At 42.9% G+C, this 15,386-nt stretch overlaps 1 protein-coding gene across 1 annotated transcript; it reads left to right on the top strand.

The window, feature by feature from the left end:
* Nucleotides 1-406: 406 nt before the first annotated feature.
* Nucleotides 407-12,181, top strand: LOC311148948 (phosphoglucomutase-1-like). Its single transcript, XM_084185988.1, has 11 exons — nucleotides 407-726; nucleotides 3,282-3,444; nucleotides 3,951-4,094; nucleotides 4,310-4,435; nucleotides 4,757-4,947; nucleotides 5,233-5,387; nucleotides 5,570-5,685; nucleotides 5,886-6,021; nucleotides 6,271-6,454; nucleotides 6,934-7,068; nucleotides 11,926-12,181. Exons 1-11 carry the CDS (start codon nucleotides 481-483, stop codon nucleotides 12,013-12,015), a joined length of 1,686 nt encoding a protein of 561 aa, XP_084042114.1. The 5' UTR covers nucleotides 407-480; the 3' UTR covers nucleotides 12,016-12,181.
* The last annotated feature ends 3,205 nt before the right edge of the window (nucleotides 12,182-15,386 follow it).

The raw sequence follows: 15,386 nt of genomic DNA, 5'->3' as shown, positions 1-15,386 counted from the left end.
GAAAAAAATATATTGAATCCATTTTGAATTCAGGCTGTAACACACAGTCAAACTTATTCCATGGAGAGCCGAGTTTCTGAATTGATGAATTAAGGTCACTAGTTAGTAAGGAACTCCCCTCACCTGGTTGTTTAGGTCTTAATTGAAAGGAAAAAACAAAAACCTGCAGACACTCGGCCCTCGGTGGAATGAGTTTGACACCCCTGCTGTAACACAATTAAATGTGGAATAAGTCAAGGGGTATGAATACTTTTCAATGTGGCATCCAACATCTTTCATCCGCACTAACAAAGCGAAATATTGTTTCCTTCATGCGCTGACAGGCCTACATTCAAATTGGAGTACTGTCCTTTTAAATGTAAAAGTGGGCGGGATCCGACCATGGGGGAACTGACGAGTGTGTACGTGTGGCAGGCTGTGCTGTGCATTCGCCTCCACTGAATCCGCGGATCACACGGGCTGTCAACTTTATTTTGGAAAATGACGAAAATCACAGTAGTCAAAACCAAGGCATATCCCGACCAGAAGCCTGGTACGAGTGGCCTGAGGAAAAGGGTGACAGTCTTTCAAACGAATGAGCACTATGCAGAGAACTTCATTCAGAGCATTATTTCTTGCATCGACCCAGCGGAGCGTCAGCCTGGACTGCTCGTAGTGGGAGGAGATGGAAGGTTTTTCATGAAAGATGCCATTCAGTTGATCATCCAGATCGCCGCTGCTAATGGGGTCAGTAATAATTCTGTCATTGTCCAGCTGTAGTCCCTAAAACATGACTCTTAAACCTAGGCCTCATCCTCAAATGTGCACAGCATTAGCAGCTAGCAGCTAGCCTAGCATCTTTGACAGCTCCCGGTGTTGACAGTGGCAGCTCCAATCAGTGATACATTGTAGCGCGTCTCATTGATTGTATTGAAGTTTGGCGGATATATTGTTGCAGGTCCGGATACATTCATTTCAATTGTTGTCATATAGACTAAAATAACTATCAGCCTGAGCCTACATTTGCTTAAGCTATATTAATTTTGAAAATATAGGCCTAGATGACAATTCTCTCTCCATATCAAATAACATGCATAGGATAATTGTGAAGAAAGTATTGGATCCTCATGGACTTTGAAGTTCGCTGACATGTATCGGAACGTGATAGGGGTCAGTGGAGTTCCTAAACTGTCTCTGGTGCTAAATGACCCCGCTGATCTTTCGATGAAGTGCACGGAGATGGCATGTTAAATGGTAGGATACCCTTGCCCTTTCCCCAGGTGACGCAAAACAACACTACACCATCCCGTTCTCCTAATGTAGCCTAATCAGTCAGTGGGCGCTCTTCCTTGCCACGAATGTTTAGTATACAAACAAAGACAACGGTTCTCTGCAAGGTTGTAGTAATCGGAAAAAGTGCAACATTGAGGGGTTGTTTTATTAGGAGAGACTGTTTTTGGATGTCGGTGACACAGCCGGGTTCTGTTCGTTCCCTCTGCGACTTTAGAGGAAGGCGTGGTGGTGTGCTGTCACGTAACCCTGCGGTTTGCATTACAGAGAGATGGGCATTGGGTACACAGGCACATGTTAAACTAGACACACAATTACCTCCTCGCTGAACACGATGTACAGACAGACCGATGTCATTATCACATCATATAGCTCCAATATGATCAGTCCCATTATGATCCTTCAACTCTACTCTTTATGCATCTTATTCATGATGAGTAATGTATTGCTGCGTTTTATTTGCTACCAATGTCATCCTCACTTTTGATGTAGGCCTATTATGTAAGTTAAAGGGGATGTTACCCTGATGTAGTCACAAATACACAATTACACAATAAACTAATGAAAATAATAATTTGGGAAGGGTTTATATTAGTCCACAAGTGTGTAATAGAAATGTGTTTCTTGCTGATCCCTTGAGCAAGGCACTTAACCACAATTGGTCCACCCCCCAGGCCCCTGGACCAATTGGGGTTAAGTGCCTTGCACCCCCCCAGGCCCCTGGACCAATTGGGGTTAAGTGCCTTGCTCAAGGGATCAGCGATTTATTTTTTACCTTGTCAGCTCCAGGATTCGAACCGGGGAACTTTCGGTTACTGGCCCAATGCTTTAATCTCGAGGCTATATGCTGCCCCGTAGTCATAGCAATATCGTAAACACAATATCCTACCTACCCCCCCAAACATTGTTTACTTTACATACTATCCCGTGTCACTCAGTTGCTTGTTTAGCTCCCACATAGCAGCCTGACCTCACCACTGGCATGGCGTGTTGAATCCGTATACTCCTCTCCTATTTCCATCTTCACAGTGTGTAGACTGAATAGGTGGATGGAATCAAATAAATAGGACGTACGGTATGTAAAGGAGTGTACAGCACATTCACTAAATGTTGCTAGTCATACAAAAGCTGGCCTCAATCTTCGTTAGGAGAGATGTCAAGCACTCCAGTTCCAGTGAAATATATTCACAGGGGTTTCTAAATGTGTGTGTGGTTTTCTGAAAGTACAGAGTAAAGAAATTGTAATTAGTATGCAATATTGGTACAATATCAGGATATAAACAGCAAGACAATATCACAGCGGTAAAATAATAAGCAACTATTAGAATAGTAAGGCATATTGACTATATATTGCACCATTCATTAACATAGGCAAAACCTAATTAAAAAGCTCCACAAGGGGGCAGGGCAGAGCTATACAATGAACAGGCCAAATGGCTACACAAGCCAAAGGGCCATGATGACCACTTCAAATGAGTAATAGAAGCTAGCATTTCTCAGACGCCATAGTAGCATATAGATTACAGAACTAATGGAGAAATGTACATAACCACATGAAAGGAAAAGGATACCATAACGGCTATGAAATGAGTATAATAAAGAAGGCTGTCTACACATTCTCTATACATGTACCAATTATTGGGTATGAGGCCACCACGTGCAAATCAATTAGCTAGCAATGGAAAATAACTTAACTCTGTGTGCTTAAGTAGAAACAACATAGCATGATTACATCAAAGAAATATGCATTATGATAAGGTACTTGCTGTTGCATGAATGCAAACATGTACAAAGTGATTATCGGTAATGAAACAACAAAAGGCCAGGAGGAAAATGCGCTGCTCCACTCAATAAGTTTGGGCAGGTTCTGACCAGAGAATATGCACATGTGGGCATGTGCAGAATGGCAGGGAATATTGTACACAGTATAACATATAAAGAAATGACATCAGAGAATGATAATTGGCCCATTGTTCTCTCCAACCCTCTCTTTCTCTCCTGTCTCCATGTAGATCGGCCACCTGATCATCGGTCAGGATGGCATCATGTCCACCCCTGCTGTGTCCTGTGTGATCCGCAAGCTCAAAGCTGTGGGAGGAATCATCCTTACGGCCAGCCACAACCCTGGTGGCCCCAACGGAGACTTTGGCATCAAGTACAACATAGCCTCCGGAGGTGAGATGGGACAGGAGGGTGAGGAGAGGGATAGGAAGGAGAGAGATGACATGGAGAGGTAGGAAGACAGGAAGTGGATAAACAGGGAAGGGAGGAGAGAGACCAGTGAGAGATGGGGACAGGGGATGAGACGGTGCTGGCGGGTGACATTTAAACTTCACTGACCTTTGTGACGAAGATTTACATGTACAGTTTGGTCATTTAGCAGACTCTCTTATCCAGAGCGACTTACAGTTAATGCATTCATCTTAAGATAGCTAGATGGGACAACCACATATCACAGTCATAGTAAGTACATTTTTCCTCAAAGTAGCTATCGGCAAAGTCAGAGCTAGTAAGAGTTTCAGGATAGGGTGAGCAGAACAATGCTGATATACTTCAATCGATCATTTTAAGACAAAGTTTAGGATACATAGTAATGGAGTATGGCTGTTTTACTGTATTGCGTAACATTTCTCTAACCTCTTCCTTATCCTCCTCGCCCTATTGTATTTCTCTGCCCCCAGGTCCTGCTCCAGAGGGAATCACAGACAAAATCTTCCAGATCAGCAAGAGCCTAACAGAGTACCACATATGCCCTGACCTCAAAGTGGACATCTCCAAGATCGGCAAGCAGACTTTTGAGGTGGACACATTCAAGCCCATGACAGGTATTGTAGGATCGGACGGGATTAGCTGGGAGTCAGCTCTCAACGGACTGGAATGGGTTAGCTTGGAGACCAAATCTGTGAGAAGCTCAGTAAAGCACTGTAAACTAATGTATGTGCATATGTAATATCGTTTTATAATGTGTCTGTCTTATCCTGAGTCTAGAAAAATGCTACAGTAAATCTTATCAATCCTAACTGCTGTTTGTCCTCTACAGTGGAGATTGTGGACTCTGTGGAGGCCTACGCTGAGATGCTGAGGGGAATCTTTGACTTCCATGCCTTGAAGGGGCTGGTGTCTGGACCCAATCACATTAAAGTCCGTCTGGACGCCATGCATGGAGGTACGGAACACATACTGTAGCCTACCTCTCCGGCGCTGGCTGCTGTATGACTCCTCTCCCATCCCCAATGTTTTGTATTGAATTGGCTTGTATATATATTTTTTGAAATGATGTCTAACCAAGGTAGATTAATTAGATTCCTGCTCTCAGTACTGTTTGTATCTCCAGGACAAACACCGTTTTGTGTCTTCAGTACTGTGTGACATATTGTCCAAATGAGTCTAATCTCTTAAGTGCTGTTTTTAGTTCAGTTAGATTCCCAACACACACACAATGCACATCCACACCCATATACATAATTACCTTTGCCCCCCTCCACAGTGGTTGGACCCTATGTGAAGAAGATCGTCTGTGAGGAGTTGGGCGCTGCCGCCGATGGTGCTTTCAACTGTGTCCCCAAGGAGGACTTTGGTGGTCACCACCCTGACCCCAATCTGACCTATGCCTCTGACCTGGTCAACGCCATGAAGGGAGGAGAGTACGACCTTGGAGCCGCCTTCGATGGGGACGGTGTAAGTTGACAGTCGGGGGGACCAGTCCTGGATTTCAGCCTCATCTCATCCTTGCATAGTCTGACGTTACCATACTCCCAAGTCTTCTTCATCACTCGGCTGTAGGAAGCCTGGAATTGAAGCTATTCCTTGCATGACTGGTGTCCCCTAGTGTCAGTAGTACCAGTCCTTGTATCAGCCCACAATCCATCCAACCTCTTCTTTACCTAGTCTCTGCTGCAGTCTGTTCAGATGCTGATCCTCCCCTACCCTCTCCTCCCCTACTCTCTCCTTTCCGCTCCCCAGGATCGTAATATGGTCCTGGGAAAGCATGGCTTCTTCGTCAACCCATCTGACTCTGTGGCCGTCATCGCAGCCAACATCACCTGCATCCCCTACTTCCAGAAGACTGGGGTCAAAGGTCTGGCCCGCAGCATGCCCACAAGCGGAGCTCTGGACAAGTGAGCCTGACGTCCACACACAGTCCATTCATAGCGTCTTCTTGGTTGTGCCTTAAATGTTTATTTATTAAATGTATTTTTACTGGGACAGTGCACATTAATCAGCATTTGCTTCCTCATCAGTGTTTAATTGCCGGAGTTAGCAAAAGAGCAAATGTTCATGTCCTATCTCTGCCCCTCAGTGTGGCTAAAGCCCTGAAGATGAATCTGTATGAGACTCCTACTGGCTGGAAGTTCTTCGGCAACCTGATGGACGCTGGCAAGCTGTCTCTGTGTGGAGAGGAGAGCTTCGGCACTGGTGAGTGAGGGATCCACTTTTTCAAGGAACATAACATCCTGATCTAGCCTGTTACTCTGACCCATCAGCTCAAACATTTGGATGAATCAAATTGATGTTACTTCGTTCCAGTCAGTTGGGCAAGGCATTGTGGTGAGAGGTGTTAGTACAAGTCTTGACCACCACCCTTCTTCCCCTCCTCTCTTCATTGTTTACCCCAGGCTCTGATCACATCCGTGAGAAGGACGGCTTGTGGGCGGTGCTAGCCTGGATGTCCATCCTAGCCCACAGGAAGCAGAGCGTGGAGGAGATCATGAAAGACCACTGGAACAAATTTGGCAGGAACTTCTTCACCAGGTAAGTCTGGGATGGACTCTTTTGCTCTGCTACCCTCCAGTGGTGAGATAGAGAACTGCAGTCTGTCTGCATCAGGGCCACATTGTGTAGGGCAGGCCTTTGTTTCTCATAGAGTATTAGAGTACTTATATAACTATTGTTAGGTTTTCTTTTATATCAAGTTATTCGTTGATAGCCTCCATAAATGTACAGAGCTCCTATTTAGTCTTCCTATTAAGACCATTCCCCAACCCATCCCGTCTACACCAGGTATGACTATGAAGAGGTGGACTCAGACAAAGCCAACACCATGATCAAGGAGCTGGAGGCTACGATGTTTGACAAGTCCTTTGTGGGCCAGAAGTTCTCGTCAGGAGATAAAAGTTATGAGGTGGCGGTCTCTGACAACTTTGCTTACACCGACCCCGTGGACGGCAGCGTCTCCAAGAACCAGGTAAGAGACAGGACCCAGGGGGCATCTAGGTTGAGACACCCCCATTATGGGACAGGATCCACGGGGTGTCTAGGCAGAGCCATTGCAACATGCAATTTGGGTATAGTTTGATGACTGTAAGTCGCTTTGGATAAAAGCGTCTGCTAAATGGCTTATTATTATTATTATTATTATTATTATTATTATTATTATTATTAATTATTATTATTATTATTATTATGTATAAATGATGGAGAGTTCTAACAATGTTATGTTACTTGTTAATAGAAAGATGACCATCACATTTGATGAATGATCCTCCCTATGTAGGGACTTGAAGTATCACCAGAGGCACTTGCATACTGTACCTTGAACAATTCCATTGTTGTTATTCGTTTTTTTTGCTCCATATTTCCAGTAAATTGAGTTCCTTAAGTCATTTCACCATAGTCATCATATAGTCAGGTTTAACTCTCTCTCTCTCTCTCTCTGTCTCTCAGGGTCTGAGGATCGTCTTTTCCGACGGCTCCAGGATCATCTTCCGTCTCAGTGGGACAGGCAGCGCCGGGGCAACCGTCAGGCTCTACATAGACAGCTATGAGAAGGACCCCGCCAAGATCTACGGCGACGCACAGGTGAGGGCTGAGGATGATGGGATGTGACGGGGCACAGTGGGGGAGCCCTTATACTTGTCATGACGGCTCGATGGGAGATTCAATATTTACAAGGTTTGTTACGCTGTCAGAGGGAATAGCCCTCAAAAAGCTTCCCCTCAGCCTGGAGGGGGAGGGCTGGAATCTGGACATAGCAGCCAGCTTGTTTAGAATTCTATTTAACCTTTATTTAACCAGATTAGTGTCGTTGAGATAAAAAAATAATACATTTTTCAAGAGAGACCTGGACCAAGACAGCAGCATGAACACATCAGTTTCAGACGAACAGGCAGACCAAAGATACATCAAACCAGATGAAGATGCATCGTGATATAAAAAGCAGCATGTCAGTAAAGAACATGTACACAACACAAGTCAGAAAAAAACGAATGCAATACGTCAAATTACAGAATCAAAAATATTTCAAATAAAACAGTATGCTTGCTTACATAAGGCAATGCCAACTAGTGACATCGGGTGACAACTAGAAACATATACATGTCTCAACAACCTGTTAATCTGTTTGTCCTTTGAACTATTCTAGGGACACCAGGTCTTGGGGTTTTAGGTTGGCTTGGAGGGAATTCCAAGACCAAGAGGCTGAGTAATGAAAATACGTTTTTCCATGCTCTGTTCTAATGTTTGGCACTGTTAGTATAAAACAAGATTGGGATCTGAGCTTGTATCTGTTTTCATTTCGAACTAGAAGAGAGGAAAGATAAAATGGCAGTTTTCCTAAAATGGCCTTATAAATAATAATGTACCAGTGCTTCAGTCTGCGTGTTGCTATGTCCACCTGACAGCACTGTAGAGATCACAATGGTGAGTTAGACGTCTCTGATTAGTGACGCAATGAAGGGCTGCATGATATCATTAAGCTCGAGGCCCTGGGTCTGAACCCCGCCCTGTGCAACTGGGTCCTGGACTTCCTTACGGGCCGCCCCCAGGTGGTGAAGGTAGGAAACAACACCTCCACTAAACTGATCCTCAACACTGGGGCCCCACAAGGGTGCTTGCTCAGCCCCCTCCTGTACTCCCTGTTCACCCATGACTGCGTGGTCAAGCCCGCCTCTAACTCAATCATCAAGTTTGCAGACAACACAACAGTAGTAGGCTTGATTACCAACAATGACGAGACCGCCTACAGGGAGGAGGTGAGGGCCCTGGGAGTGTGGTGCCAGGAAAATAACCTCTCACTCAACATCAACAAAACAAAGGAGATTATCGTGGACTTCAGGAAACAGCAGAGGGAGCACCCCCCTATCCACATCGATGGGACTGCAGTGGAGAAGATGGAAAGCTTCAAGTTCCTCAGCATACACATCACTGACAAACTGAAATGGTCCACCCACACAGACAGTGTGGTGAAGAAGGCGCAACAGTGGCTCTTCAACCTCAGGAGGCTGAATAAATTTGGCTTAGCACCTAAAACCCTCACAAACCTTTACAGATGCACAATTGAGAGCATCCTGTCGGGCTTTATCACCGCCTGCTACGGCAACTGCACCGCCCACAACCGCAGGACTCTCCAGAGGGTGGTGCGGTCTGCCCAACGCATCACCGGGGGCAAACTACCAGCCCTCCAGGACACCTACAGCACCCTATGTCACAGGAAAGCCAAAAAGGCCATCAAGCACAACAACAACCCGAGCCACTGCCTGTTCACCCCGCTATCATCCAGAAGGCGAGGTCAGTACAGGTGCATCAAAGCTGGGACCGAGAGACTGAAAAACAGCTTCTATCTCAAGGCCATCAGACTGTTAAATAGCCTTCACTAGCACATTAGAGGCTGCTGCCTATATACATAGATCAGAAATCACTGGCCACTTTAATAAATGGAACACTACTCACTTTAATAATGTATACATGTCTTGCATTACTCATCATATATATATATATACATACAGTGGGGGAAAAAAGTATTTAGTCACCCACGAATTGTGCAAGTTCTCCCACTTAAAAAGATGAGAGAGGCCTGTAATTTTCATCATAGGTACACGACAACTATGACAGACAAAATGAGAAAAAAAATCCAGAAAATCACATTGTAGGATTTTTTATGAATTTATTTGCAAATTATGGTGGAAAATAAGTATTTGGTCAATAACAAAAGTTTCTCAATACTTTGTTATATGCCCTTTGTTGGCAATGACACAGGTCAAACGTTTTCTGTAAGTCTTCACAAGGTTTTCACACACTGTTGCTGGTATTTTGGCCCATTCCTCCATGCAGATCTCCTCTAGAGCAGTGATGTTTTGGGGCTGTTGCTGGGCAACATGGACTTTCAACTCCCTCCAAAGATTTTCTATGGGGTTGAGATCTGGAGACTGGCTAGGCCACTCCAGGACCTTGAAATGCTTCTTATGAAGCCACTCCTTCGTTGCCCGGGCGGTGTGTTTGGGATCATTGTCATGCTGAAAGACCCAGCCACATTTCATCTTCAATGCCCTTGCTAATGGAAGGAGGTTTTCACTCAAAATCTCACGATACATGGCCCCATTCATTCTTTCCTTTACACGGATCAGTCATCCTGGTCCCTTTGCAGAAAAACAGCCCCAAAGCATGATGTTTCCACCCCCATGCTTCACAGTAGGTATGGTGTTCTTTGGATGCAACTCAGCATTCTTTGTCCTCCAAACACGACGAGTTGAGTTTTTACCAAAAAGTTCTATTTTGGTTTCATCTGACCATATGACATTCTCCCAATCCTTTTCTGGATCATCCAAATGCACTCTAGCAAACTTCAGACGGGCCTGGACATGTACTGGCTTAAGCAGGGGGACACGTCTGGCACTGCAGGATTTGAGTCCCTGGCGGCGTAGTGTGTTACTGATGGTAGGCTTTGTTACTTTGGTCCCAGCTCTCTGTAGGTCATTCACTAGGTCCCCCCGTGTGGTTCTGGGATTTTTGCTCACCGTTCTTGTGATTATTTTGACCCCACGGGGCGAGATCTTGCGTGGAGCCCCAGATCGAGGGAGTTTATCAGTGGTCTTGTATGTCTTCCATTTCCTAATAATTGCTCCCACAGTTGATTTCTTCAAACCAAGCTGCTTACCTATTGCAGATTCAGTCTTCCCAGCCTGGTGCAGGTCTATAATTTTGTTTCTGGTGTCCTTTGACAGCTCTTTGGTCTTGGCCATAGTGGAGTTTGGAGTGTGACTTGTTTGAGGTTGTGGACAGGTGTCTTTTATACTGATAACAAGTTCAAACGGGTGCCATTAATACAGGTAACGTGTGGAGGACAGAGGAGCCTCTTAAAGAAGTTGTTACAGGTCTGTGAGAGCCAGAAATCTTGCTTGTTTGTAGGTGACCAAATACTTATTTTCCACCATAATTGTCAAATAAATTCATTAAAAATCCTACAATGTGATTTTCTGGATTTTTTTTCTTCTCAATTTGTCTTTCATAGTTGACGTGTACCTATGATGAAAATTACAGGCCTCTCTCATCTTTTTAAGTGGGAGAACTTGCACAATTGGTGGCTGACTAAATACTTTTTTTCCCCACTGTGTGTGTGTGTGTGTGTGTGTGTATATATATATATATATATATATATATATATATATATATATATATATATATATATACTGTATTCTTTACTATTCTACTGTATCTTAGTCTATGCCGCTCTGACATTGCTTGTCCATATATTTATTTTTATATTCTTAATTCCATTGCTTTACTTAGATTTGTGTGTATTGGGTGTATGTTGTGAAATTGTTAGATATTACTGCACTGTCGGAGCTAGAAACATAAGGATTTCGCTACACCTGCAATAACATCTGCTAAACACATGAATGTGACCAATAAAATTTGATTTGATATACAGAGTCAAGAACCTTCAGTGTAGAGCTTGAGGATTGCACATAAATAGTATCAACATAGTCCAACACAGAGAGAAAGTACAACGAATCAACTCTGGTGGCAAAGGGAAAACAAGCTTTGTGCCGGTAATGAAATTCAATACACAGTTTGAGTTTCCTGACAAGGTTCTCTACATGGGTCGTGAAGCTCAACTTCTCATCCACCCAAACTCCCAGATATTTGTACGCTTTAACTTGCTCAATGGACTGCCCTGCCAAGGTAGGCATGTCATGGTTTTCAGAGTGTTTAGCATTGGAAAATACCATGCATTTTGTTTTAGAGGAATTCAGAACAAGCTTCAAGTTGTACAGATTCTGGTGAGTGATGTTAAAAGCTGTTTGAGCTTTTTCAAAAGCCAGTTAAACTGCTGCCACTTGAATAGAGAACAGTGTCATCCGCATAAAAATGTACATCAGCGGTCTCAATCTGTCTCCCAATGTTGTTGATATAGACAAACTAAAATTGATCTTTGAGGCACACCTGAGTGCAGCTCTGATATCAGACTTAAAACAATTTGCCTTAACACACTGGGTCGTCAGGTCCAACAACAGTGCCTTCCAGAACTCCTAGTTGACTTGAGAGGGAATGTTTGGCTAAGAGTTGAGTCATGGTTGATATCAGGGCCAGGATGAAGTGGGGGAAAAAGAACCATGGGGGAAAAATAAGATTGAGAAGTACAGATTTGACACTTCATCAAGTGGTCAGGAGAGAGAATGATAGAGTAAGAAAAATAGACTGGCAGAAGGGGAAGAAACTCCCTGATAATCATTTTGGATAAAGAGGCCCTCTATGGCACGGATTCATTTAGGCTCACAAATCTGAAAGGTTTGGATAGGTGAAAGCAATATTGCAGAGGCTCGGCTTGGCCTATTCGAGGGCAAGTTGGAGTTCTTTGTTTAGTCTAACTGTAGCACAGAAGGGGAAGGTGTTATGGTAAGGGGCCGTAGTCTAAAATTGACTGTTTGTCTTCCTCAGGTCATGCTGAAACCTCTGGTGGAGATTGCGCTGAAGATATCTGGGCTCCACGAGAAGACCGGACGCACCGGCCCCACTGTGATCACATAGACTGCCAAGCCCTGACAAACCCTTCAAGGTACCTCTGGCCTTTCAACCGTTCCACTTGTGCCTACCCTCTGACTTCCAGAAGAACAATCTCACCTCACCTGTACCGTAATGTTCAAACAAAGCCTTCAAAGGTAACACATCCATTCACCATGAATAAAAAGTCTACAAAAAACTATTGTCGCACTCGTGTATTTATTTGGGAGATATCAATATATTGTTCAATATACAGTGCATTTAGAAAGTATTCACACCGCTTGACTTTTTCCACATTTTGTTGTGTTCCAGACGAATTTTAAATTGATTCAATTGAGTTTTGTCACTGGCTTACACACAAAACCCCATAATGTCAAAGTGGAATTATGTTTTTATTTTTATATTTTTATTTATATATTATCTAATCAAGCCTAGTGTTTTGTTTTTCATAAATATTTTACTAAATTCTACAATAATTATATTTTGTTTGTTTTTACTCCTGAACTTCCTCCGATCATTTTCATGATGTCCATCTGTTAAATCAATTTTAGTCCCACAAATTGTGGAAAAAGTCAAGGGGTGGGAATACTTTCCGAATGTTGGAAAATATATTCATTGATGATTTGGATTTTCATTTCTTACTGAACATGCAAAGGCAGTATGAGCAGTCAGTTTTGTTGTCTGTAGCGGCGCGCGCACACACAAACACACACACACTCTATCACCGCCACGCCCGGATTCGGTGAGAGATATCAATCACTCCCGGAATGCCTGATTTAGCCAATCAGCTGAGAGATCAGTGCTGGGATGTGGTTATGGTGGTGAGATCACAGCCAACCAGCCTTGGGAACTGCATAGTCAACAAGACTCCCCGTGCTGCAAAGAAGGACCTAGTTAAGCTGCAGCTGGCCCAGAACAGAGCGGCTAATATCAATACTATGCATGCCAAACTCTTTGCTAAGAGTTGAGGAAAGACTGACTGCATCGCTTCTTGTTTTTATAAGAAACATTGTGGGTTGGAAATTCCAAATTGTTAGCATAGTCAATTTACACACAGCACTGACACACACACTTACCCCACCAGACATGCAACCAGGGGTCTTTTCACAGTCCCCAGGTCCAGAACAAATTCAAGGAAATGTATAGCATTATACAGAGCCATAAGTGCATGGAACTCCCTTCCAACTCATATAGCGCAAGTGAACAGCAAACCTGGTTTAAAAATACATATAAAGCAACACCTCACGGCACAACGCCTCTCCCCCATGTGACCTACTTGTGTATGTACTGACATGTATGTGTAATTAATAGATGCACACTACATGTTAATGTTTGTAAATTGTAAAGTATTTTGTCTAATGTAGTTTTCGTAATGTGTTGGACCCCAGTAAGACTAGATGTCGCCATTGGTGTTGGCTAATGGGGATCCTAAAAAATACAATAAAAATCTGTAATATATATATATATATATATATATATATATATATATATATATATATATATATATATATACACACACACACACAGTTGAAGTCAGAAGTTTACATACACCTTAGCCAAATACATTTAAACTCAGTTTTTCACAATTCTTGACATTTAATCCTGGTAAAAATTCCCTGTCTTAGGTCAGTTAGGATCACCACTTTATTTTAAGAATGTGAAATGTCAGAATAGTAGAGAGTGATTTATTTCAGCTTTTATTTTTTTCATCACATTCCCAGTGGGTCAGAAGTATACATACACTCAATTAGTATTTGGTAGCATTGCCTTTAAATTGTTTAACTTGGGTCAAACATTTCGGGTAGCCTTCCACAAGCTTCCCACAATAAGTTGGGTGAATTTTGGCCCATTCCTCCTGACAGAGCTGGTGTAACTGAGTCAGGTTTGTAGGCCTCCTTGCTTGCACACGCTTTTTCAGTTCTGCCCACAAATGTTCTATAGGATTGAGGTCAGGGCTTTGTGATGGCCACTCCAATAACTTGACTTTGTTGTCCTTAAGCCATTTTGCAACAACTTTTGAAGTATGCTTGCGGTCATTGTCCATTTGGAAGACCCATTTGCGACCAAGCTTTAACTTCCTGACTGATGTCTTGAGATGTTGCTTCAATATATCCACATAATTTTCCTTCCTCATGATGCCATCTATTTTGTGAAGTGCACCAGGCCCTCCTGGAGCAAAGCACCTCCACAGCATGATGCTGCCACCCCCGTGCTTCATGGTTGGGTTTGTGTTCTTCGGCTTGCAAGCCTTCCCCTTTTTCCTCCAAACATAATGATGGTCATTATGGCCAAACAGTTCTATTTTTGTTTCATCAGACCAGAGGACATTTCTCCAAAAAGTACGATCTTTGTCCCCATGTGCAGTTGCAAACCGTAGTCTGGCTTTTTTATGGCGGTTTTGGAGCAGTGGCTTCTTCCTTGCTGAGCGGCCTTTCAGGTTATGTCAATATAGGACTCGTTTTACTGTGCATATAGATACTTTTGTACCTGTTTCCTCCAGCATCTTCACAAGGTCCTTTGCTGTTGTTCTGGGATTGATTTTCACTTTTCGCACCAAAGTACGTTCATCTCTAGGAGACAGAACGCGTCTCCTTCCTGAGCAGTATGACAGCTGCATGGTCCCATGGTGTTTATACTTGCGTACTATTGTTTGTACAGATGAACGTGGTACCTTCAGGCATTTGGAAATTGCTCCCAAGGATGAACCAGACTTGTGGAGGTCTACAATTATTTTTCTGAGGTCTTGGCTGAGTTCTTTTGATTTCCCCATGATGTCAAGCAAAGAGGCACTCCATTTGAAGGTAGGCCTTGAAATACATCCATAGGTACACCTCCAATTGACTCAAATGAGGTCAATTAGCCTATCAGAATCTTCTAAAGCCATGACATCATTTTCTGGAATTTTCCAAGCTGTTTAAAGGCACAGTCAACTTAGTGTATGTAAACTTCTGACCGACTGGAATTGTGATAGAGTGAAATAATCTGTAAACAATTGCTGGAAAAGTTACTTGTGTCATGCACAAAGTAGATGTCCTAACCGACTTGCCAAAACTATAGTTTGTTAACAAGAAATTTCTGACTTCAACTGTATATATATATATATATATATATATATATATATTCATTCATTCATTCATTCATTCATTCATTCATTCATTCATATACATACATACATACAGTGAGGAAAAAAGTATTTGATCCCCTGCTGATTTTGTACATTTGCCCACTGAAAAAGAAATTATCAGTCTATAATTTTAATGGTAGGTTTATTTGAACAGTGAGAGACAGAATAACAACAAAAAAATCCAGAAAAACGCATGTCAAAAATGTTATAAATTGATTTGCATTTTAATGAGGGAAATAAGTATTTGACCCCCTCTCAATCAGAAAGATTTCTG

The sequence above is a fragment of the Coregonus lavaretus genome (assembly GCF_964263955.1).
Source record: "Coregonus lavaretus genome assembly, chromosome: 21".
NCBI classification, from domain to species: domain Eukaryota; kingdom Metazoa; phylum Chordata; class Actinopteri; order Salmoniformes; family Salmonidae; genus Coregonus; species Coregonus lavaretus.
The sequence above is the reverse complement of the archived record's forward strand: the minus strand, read 5'-3'. Positions and strand labels throughout refer to the sequence as shown.